Raw genomic sequence first — 8,209 nt, forward strand, 5'->3', positions numbered from 1 at the left:
GGAGTCTGCTGCCCCTCTGCCCCTGCCCCAACTCACACACGCACTCGTGCACACAAGCACACACACTCTACAATAAATAAATCATTAAAAAAGAAGAGATTTGTATGTATTGTTTACAAATAATTGTGATTGGTGTTGGTGGCAGAAAACTAACCTTGGCCGAATATAATTGGTTTGCAAAGGCTAATACTGAACAAGATTTCTTAATTCAAGAAAGTTGCAGGTATTTCGGCAGAGTTCTTGGAATAGTTGCAATTTGTCCGGTTCAAAGTTCACGGTTTCATTAATGAGGATGAGCATTAGGTCCATCTCCTTAATAGCCTCCCGGCTGCTTTTGAAAACCCCTTAAAAGAAGTCATTACATTTGGGATCCCTGGGTGGCGCAGCGGTTTGGCACCTGCCTTTGGCCCGGGGCGCGATCCTGGAGACCCGGGATCGAATCCCACATCAGGCTCCCAGTGCATGGAGCCTGCTTCTCCCTCCGCCTGTGTCTCTGCCTCTCTCTCTCTCTCTGTGACTATCATAAATAAATAAAAAATTAAAAAAAAAAAAAAAAGAAGTCATTACATTTCATTTCACCTTCCACAGTTATCTGAGCATGAAGGAAAGGTAGCCAAAGCAGGGAGAGCACCCAGGAAGGGGTGACAGTATGTCCTCTGCAGTGGACTCCTTAAGCCCCCAGGGCCCCCAGACCACGACACAGAATGCTTTCTGCAAGCTTATAGGCAGCACCCCATGAATGCTGCATTAAGGAGGGACTCAGGCACAGAAGGGCCTCCCTATTTCTATAAGACCCCAGGCTGAGGTTCAGCAGTGTATGAAGTGGGTAGAAATGAGCAAGAATCCTTAAAATCCTATGTGTCCCGGGCAGCCCCGGTGGCGCAGCGGTTTAGCGCCGCCTGCAGCCCAGGGCGTGATCCTGGAGACCCTGGATGAGTCCCACGTCAGGCTCTCTGCATGGAGCCTGCTTCTCCCTCTGCCTGTGTCTCTGCTCCTCTCTCTCTCTCTCTCTCTCTCTCTGTGTCTCTATGAATAAATACATAAAATCTTAAAAAAAAAAAAACCTATGTGTCCCCTTTCTTGGCACCACACACACATCCCGATCCACTGAGCTGGTACAACAGACGCCAGAAAAGGGAACTCTCATGTTCCCAAACACGGTCAGTCCTGAATCCAAAGGCCAGAAAGGAAGAACACAAGCCAGGTCATAGTGCTCAAGGCTTTACTGGGGATTAGCCAGGGCTGGGCAGGGACCACCCCGGGGGAACAACACGGGCACACCAGGTCACACCAGGCTTCAGGACAGTGCTCCGGAGCTCAGGGGCAGGCTCTGCCGGCCAGAAGTCCAGGCCAGTTCCTGCAAGTGGCACAACCACCGAGGGAAGAATGATCTGGTTGGCTTTAGCGCAGGAGGGGTAACACTGGGGCAGGAGGAAAATTGCTGAAGTGGATAGCTGACGTCAAGGGCCTTTGATGAAAATAGGGTTGGGAAGGAGAAAAGGGAGTCAATAGGTATTTCATGGGGACAAAAAAAAATGTAACAAAGGGCAAAAAAGCAGGACACCTGTTCTGGTACATGGAACAAGCACAGCTCCAGCTCCTTGCTGGCATCTCCTCCTATGCCCCCCCTACTTGTTGCCCCACATGGCAATCTTTAGAAACAGAGGGCCTGGGACGAAGCGGCTGGACTTCATGTAGGCAGGTATGTTCTTCAAGCCCTGAGGGTGGAGAAAGACATGTCAGATTTCAGGTCTGCTGCCCTACTGAGCAACCTGAGGTGAGGAATATTCCTTGTGACATCCGGTATTGAGATTACAGACAATCAACCTGGGGTCCGCAGATCTCCTAATTCACCTCTCCAGCAACCTCTAACTACTGCGACATCTCAAAGAGTTACCACATCTGGAGACTGTCCCTGCACTGGGTGCTTTGAATCCACCAGAGATGACGGTACAGGTAAAGGACCCCCATCAACCACCCTACAAGACAGGTCCTACTATCTCCCTACAGCAGAAGGCAAACAGGCACAGGGGCTGCAGCGACCTCCTCAGGCTCCCAAGGCTAGCAGGTGGGAAGGGCTGGAGGGCAGCTGGCTCTCTTTCCAGAGCTGAGCTCTTTCTGCCTCCCCCCTCCTCCTCTCCCTCCTCCACCTTCTCAGGAGGCCCTATCCCTCCCTGTCATACAAACATCCCCAAGTGCAGAGGGAGGCTCCTGGCATCTCAGGGTTTGACACACACGGAAACCCAGCAGAACAGGGGCACTCAGAATGTGCCCATACAGCTTGCAGGAGAGCCCAGACCTCACCCAGTGACTCAGCAAAATCTGGAGCAAAGAGGAGAGGCTGGGGAGCATGAAAGCCAGCCCAGGCCAGACTCTATTTATGCCTCAGAAAGAAGAAGATCCAACTGCTTGGCCTGGTAGCTGAGGCCAATGTCATGGGCACCACTACCTCCTCCCCAGCGCTGCTGCAGCCAGTGGGCACAAGACACTCACGGCTGTCTGAGGCCCTCCTTCCCAGCACACGGAGGGCCCAGTGGGTTCTAAAGGACTCAAGATCCTGGGACTGCCTGTACCCAGCAGGCCACACACTGCAGCCCACGGATGTCCTCTGTCCCTCCTGCTAGCCAGTCCCCGGAGCTCTGGCACAGTCCCCAAGGCCAGTCACCCAAGCCCAAGCCAGGGCTGATAAGGACCAGCTGAGAAAGCAGATCTCTGGATGAGGAATGGGGAAGAGACTCAGACTGCAGGCTGAAAGTCCTGCTGGACAAATGCCTCAAAGCCGCCCATGGCTCACAAAGCACACCCGAAGCCCTCCAGCCAGTGACATCGGGTGAGGTCCAGGCTGTACTCCTCCAGCACCCAGTTGGCAGCACACACACCACACGGCGGGGTGCTCCTCTAGCCCTCCAAGTGCTCTGAGCCCCAGGATGGTGGCCCCAGGCCCGGCTCACCCTTGCATCCCCACTGTGCCTGGCACGGTGCCTCACACCCCAGGGGAAGATTGGATCGGCCAACAGGACTTAAAATAAACGGACTGCCCGCCTCTGACACGGAAGCTTCGCTAATGGAAAAGAAGAAGGGAAGGGGGTCACGGAGGGAAGGAAGGTGCCCACCACAGAAGACGCAAGGTGGTCTCCTTCCACGGGGCACCCACCTAGGCCCGCATACCCGGGACCAACTACATTCCTGGGGATCTCAGGGTGGCCCCCGACAGGGATCGGGTGGCTGCAAAGCTGCCTGGAGATGCAGAGTAAATGCCATCTGTGTCCTTCCTACGTAGTATCATCCCCACCATGGCTCTGCTCTACTAATGCCAGCTCCATACACACCCCTGAACATCGGCTTCATTCACACCATCCTGAGCCGCAGAGCCCAGTATAAATAGACCCAAGGTGTACCAACTGGCCCAGGAAAGGGAAAGCCACTCACTGCTGCCCACCCCAACCAGCCGCTGCCTGGGAGCCCAGGACAGCCTCACTGCCCCTGACACACTCTGCAAATGACTTAGCCTTTCTGCCTCATTGCTCTAATCTGTAGTATGCGGGCAATAATTCCTCTGCCGTGTAGAAATGTTGTAAAGACTGAATTTCACACACTATATGTAAGATATGAGCATGGGTCCTGGCATAAACAAATCCTCTATAAATCCTACTTCTTCTTTATTTTAGCTGTAAAGCTAAGAAAGCCTTAGAGAAAAGAGAGAAGACAAGAGACCCATAACTAGTAAAGAGGGTCGAGAATCACCTCAAAGCGAGCCATGAACTCCTTCAGGTTCGGGAACGTGTCCAGGGAAGTGGGCTCAAATATGCGGTGCAGGTCAAGGATGTCGTAAACCAGGAAATCCACGTAGGTGAGCTAAAGAAAGGCAAAGAAGGAATGAGCACCTAACTCTGAACCTGGGCAAAATGACGGCCTCCCATCGCCCATAGCCTTCCCCTTACCTTCTCCCCTGCAAACCAAGGCCTCTTCCCCAGAAACTGTGAGTAGAGCTTCATCTTGTCAGGGATTGCCTTCACGTACTCAGGCTTCAGTTTCTCCTGAGACACAGAACAGCCGTCACCACCTCAGACACAGGCCCCCTGGGCAGACAGGCAAGTCTCCCCTGGGCCGTGCATGACCCCAGCTGCCGGGGGTGAGCAGCTGTGTCCCCCCCACCAGAGCCGAGTCACTGTCCAGGCTATGATTTAGCGAAGCTGTGCTCAGCAGAGTCCTCCTGGGTCCCACCGCCCACCTGTGAGAGGCTGTGGAAGGCAGAGAGCACCACCTCACTGCCCCTGAATCTGCCACCGCTCCTCTCCAAACGCCCTCCCAGAGGTCACACCCAGGTGTCTGTGAGAACCCAGCAGTGCTCTGCACTCAGATGGCGGGCAGAGGCAAAGAAGCACGAAACTGAAACGGCCTAGGGAGACACGGTCTATCACCTTCTACTTGGCAGGTGATAGCTAGGAATGGACACTCGAGTAGTTTCTGGAAAGATGTAGAATTTGAGAGACTGAGAGGAAGGAGAGGGAGTACAAAGCCCTGGGTCTACCCCTGTGCTGACATTCGCCTGCTGGGCAAATGTGCTCAGGTCTGGGGGTGTCAGGAAGACAGTGCTGAGCTAACAAGGTAAACACACTGTCTAGGAACTGAATTTCCACCCTGGATACTGAGTCACAGTACTCATCTGATGCATTAAATTATATGGGTCAAAAAAATAAAAAAGTAAATAAAAATAAATAAAAATAAAAAAATAAAAAATAAATTATAAGGGTCATTCTGGTGAAAGTACAGAGAATGATTTGCAGAATCAGCCTCGCCTTGGGATTCAAATGGCAAAGGAGACCAAGGTAGATGGCACAAAAGAGTCCACTCTCCCTAAAACACCCTGTCCATCTCAGCCCATGGGGAGGAGACTCACAAAGTCAGGGCTGTAGCAGATCCTGGCAAAGTATTTGCGGGTGTCCATAACCTCATTCTCCAAAATGTCCACACGAATCTTCTCCTCTTCCGTCTCCCCACCTGAGGCCCACATAACAAGAGACTCACCCTCCACATCCCACCCAGGCATCCCCAGGGGCATGGCACCTGTTCCCCTGCATCCCCACCCAGCCCCACTCACAGAGGTTGTGTTTGCGAGCAATGTAGCGAAGGATGGCGTTGCTCTGGGTGATCTTGTGAGCCCCATCAATTAAGTAGGGCAGCTGCAGGGCAACAGGGGCAGGTGGGTAGGCCAGGGGCTCCCCTGCAACCCCCCCTCCCCTTGAACGAGGGCACTTCCAGAGTCTGGCTCGTGTAGCCACTCAATCAGTACACTGTAAAATGACTGAATGAACTAGAACGTAGAGCATGGGGGACAGGCGGTGACAAGAACTAGAAAGCTGAGAGGCTGAGCAAAAGGCAGCAAATCCTGAAACCTCTGAGCTGGGAAAGCAGGTGGAGTAGACACCCTCCCACTTGCCCCCACATCGCCCCCACCCCCTGCACCTACATTGGGGAAGTCCAGACCCAGCTTGAATTTTTCATTCAGCCACTGGCTTCTGTCATAGTCGGGAGCTGTGGTGAAGAAGATGGAGTGAAACAAACCTCCCCAGAACCCACCCTCACTGGGCCTGGGGCGGAGGTAGGGCCGGGAACACCCCCCACCCCCCAAAGATCAGTGGCAAACCCCTGTTCCAGTTGCATCTAGAATCTGGACCACCGAGTCTCACGTTCCAGGTCAGGGGACAGTGTAGGCTTACAGGGCTCTGGGACTTGCGTGAGTAAGCTTACAAAACGTTTAGAGCAGCCCTAAGGGGAACCCATCCCAGTTCCTGACGCCAACGTCCAGCAACTCCCTCTCCCGTCCCGCCTGGGGACCCTAAAAGGCCTTAGGGTAGGGCAGGCCCTGCTCCAGGTGGTGGTGGGTGACGGGGTCGAGGCGCATGTGGCTAAGGCAATGGCTGCTGGGTCACAAATCAGCAGCAGGTGGGCCAAAGCCAGAGGGCACGGGGCTGCGTTACCGTCCCCCATCGTGTACGTCTTCTCCTCGTAGTGCGAGTCCGTGTACTCCAGGAGCAGGCGGACGGCGTGCGCCAGCTGCAGGACGGGGCTCTGGCTTGGTGCTCGCCCCGCGCAGGGAGCCTCGGCGGCCCCGGGACCCCGGCCGCGTGCGCGCCCACCTGCCCCCGCCGCACCCCCCCCCCGCCCGCTCACACACACGCATGCGCGCGCGGAGTCAAGAACACGCCCCAGGAGGACAGACTACGAGGAAGGACTGAGCTGCAGAAGCCCTGAAGCGGACTCTGGTACACACGGTCCCTAGGACGCAAGATTTCTCTCCAGGAGCCTCCATCCACCCAACCCGGCAGCCCCAGCGCTCACCCCGCGAATGTCCCAGTAACCGAAGATCATGACCATGGTGCCGGATTTTTGCGCTGAGTGGAGGGACTGGGCACAGCCGAGCTCGCAATTTATTGAGCTGACCTGCGGCGGGCCAGCCCCCGCCCCCGGCTCGGTCCCCGGCTCCTCCTCTCGGCTCCGCCCCTTCGGCTCCGGCCCGGCCCCTCCTCTCGGCTCCGCCCCCTCCTCTCGGCTCCGCCCCCTCCTCTCGGCTCCGCCCCCGCCCCCTCGGCTCCGGCCCCGGCCCCTCCTCTCGGCCCCGCCCAGTCCGAGCCCCGCCCCGCGGAGGCGCGGCGACCCGGCCGAGGCGCGGCCCCAAGCCGCTCGGCCTCTAGGTCCCCCAGCCGCCGGGGCCGGGCCGCCTCTGAAGGCGGGTGGCTGCGGGCGTCTCTGCTCCGGCTCCCGGCGGCTCCCCGCGGCTCCCCGCGCAAACCAGGGCTCTGTTTCTAGGTCTAGGACCTGACGGAACCCTCGGGACCCGCGGGGCCCCGGGAAGCTCCTCCGCCCCCGCCCCCGCCCTGCACTTGGCTCCGCCCCGGGCTGCCGGGATCCCACCTGCGCTGCGCTCTCCGCCCAGGTGCGGAGCGGGGAGAGCGTCCTCCGTCCGGGTGCAGAGCGGCCCGGGGCGGGGGGCCCAGGACTCAGACCCGCCCCAACGGCCCCCCCCGGGACGGGTCTCCGGAACACGCGGTCCCTGCGTGGGAACTGCCGCCGGGACGACGTGGTCTCCGTGTTTGCTCCTTGGCCTGCGGAGGCCCCGGCCCTTCGGGCACGTGCCTGAGGGCCCTTGGCTCAGCTGGCAACGGAGCCATTACCGTTAGGACCCTGGCTGCGAATCGGAACCCAGAACCCAAGGGCGGGGCTGTGGGGTGCAGCCCCAGAGATGTCGTTCATGTCCAGGACAGCGACAGGGAGTGTGGTGCTCACACACAGCACAGGGCTGAAGGGGCACGGGAGCCCTGACGGCCACAGAGGGCAGCGGGGGGGGGGGGGGGGGGGGGGGGGGGGATGGGGGGTGAGCAGGAGGGTGGAGGGCGCCCCACAGGACGGCAGTCAGGCCGTCCCTGCGCTCCTTGGCTGTGGCATTCCAGCCCGACCCTAGCTGGGGCCCACGTGTGCTCCCCTGTATGTCAGGGTGGCTCAGATGGCCTGTGAGGCTCTTCCGTGACCTCTGACGTATGGCACGACGTCCACAACCACGGTGTCCTCCCTGCCACCTTTCTTCTTTGGAGGCAGAAGACTATTTCAGAACTAGGTGAGTAGGCCAGAGCTTGGCCTGTGCTCGTTTCCCTTTGGATAAAGGATATTGCAAGGTCTGGTGGGTATGTGAAAACAGAAGCAGGGACCTTTTTTTTTTAAGATTTTATGTATTTATTTGAGAGAGAGTGAGAGCAAGAGCGAGCACACGCAGGAGGTGCAGAGGGAGGGAAGTGCAGAATCCACACTGACGAAGAGCTGGCCCCGAGGCTCCATCCCAGGACCCTGAGATCATGACCTGAGCCCAAACCAAGACTGGACGCTTAACCAACTGCACCACCCAGAAGAAGGGAGCCTTAAAAAACAAATGGGGGGCACCTGGGTGGCTCAGTTGGTTAAGCATCTGCCTTTGGCTCAGGTCATGATCCCAGGGTCCCGGGATCGAGCCCTGCATCAGGGTCCTTGGTCACCGGTAGCTTGCTTCTCCCTCTGCCTCTGCCTGTGCTCCCCCTGCTTGTGTGCTCTCTCTGTCAAATACATAAATAAAATCTTTAAAAAATAAATAAATAAAAATTTAAAACAACAAATGACTTCTTTTTTAAGATTTTATTTATTTACTCATGAGAGAGAGAGAGAGAGAGGCAGAGACACA

The 8,209-nt window shown here is 56.9% G+C and overlaps 1 protein-coding gene across 2 annotated transcripts; it reads right to left on the reverse strand.

Annotated features, from left to right (window-relative positions):
• Nucleotides 1-1,208: 1,208 nt before the first annotated feature.
• On the reverse strand, nucleotides 1,209-6,498 carry LOC121488295 (glutathione S-transferase Mu 1). Of its 2 annotated transcripts, XR_005987017.1 has the most exons (9): nucleotides 6,343-6,498; nucleotides 5,982-6,057; nucleotides 5,471-5,535; nucleotides 5,102-5,183; nucleotides 4,901-5,001; nucleotides 3,942-4,037; nucleotides 3,745-3,855; nucleotides 1,565-1,718; nucleotides 1,209-1,357 (listed from the first exon to the last, which is right to left on the reverse strand). XR_005987017.1 is itself a non-coding variant. In XM_041750761.1 (8 exons), the coding sequence occupies exons 1-8, from the start codon at nucleotides 6,376-6,378 to the stop codon at nucleotides 1,629-1,631; spliced, it is 657 nt and encodes a 218-aa protein (XP_041606695.1). In that variant the 5' UTR covers nucleotides 6,379-6,497; the 3' UTR covers nucleotides 1,209-1,628. The 2 variants fall into 2 exon arrangements, 1 of the variants encoding a protein (XP_041606695.1); XM_041750761.1 differs by having other exon boundaries at nucleotides 1,209-1,718; nucleotides 6,343-6,497.
• Between the last annotated feature and the right edge of the window lie 1,711 nt (nucleotides 6,499-8,209).

The sequence above is a fragment of the Vulpes lagopus genome, chromosome 3 (genome assembly GCF_018345385.1).
Source record: "Vulpes lagopus strain Blue_001 chromosome 3, ASM1834538v1, whole genome shotgun sequence".
Classification (NCBI taxonomy): Eukaryota; Metazoa; Chordata; class Mammalia; order Carnivora; family Canidae; genus Vulpes; species Vulpes lagopus.

What these genes read in the sequence shown, in the direction of transcription:
- LOC121488295 (XM_041750761.1), bottom strand. Translation starts at nt 6,378, where the DNA reads ATGGTCATGATCTTCGGTTACTGGGACATTCGCGGG. An exon ending in TGCTCGCAAACACAACCTCT is followed by an intron (nt 5,002 to 5,101) that starts GTGAGTGGGGCT and finishes TGTGGGCCTCAG; the next exon opens with GTGGGGAGACGGAAGAGGAG. An exon ending in AGTTCATGGCTCGCTTTGAG is followed by an intron (nt 1,719 to 3,744) that starts GTGATTCTCGAC and finishes CTCCACCCTCAG; the next exon opens with GGCTTGAAGAACATACCTGC.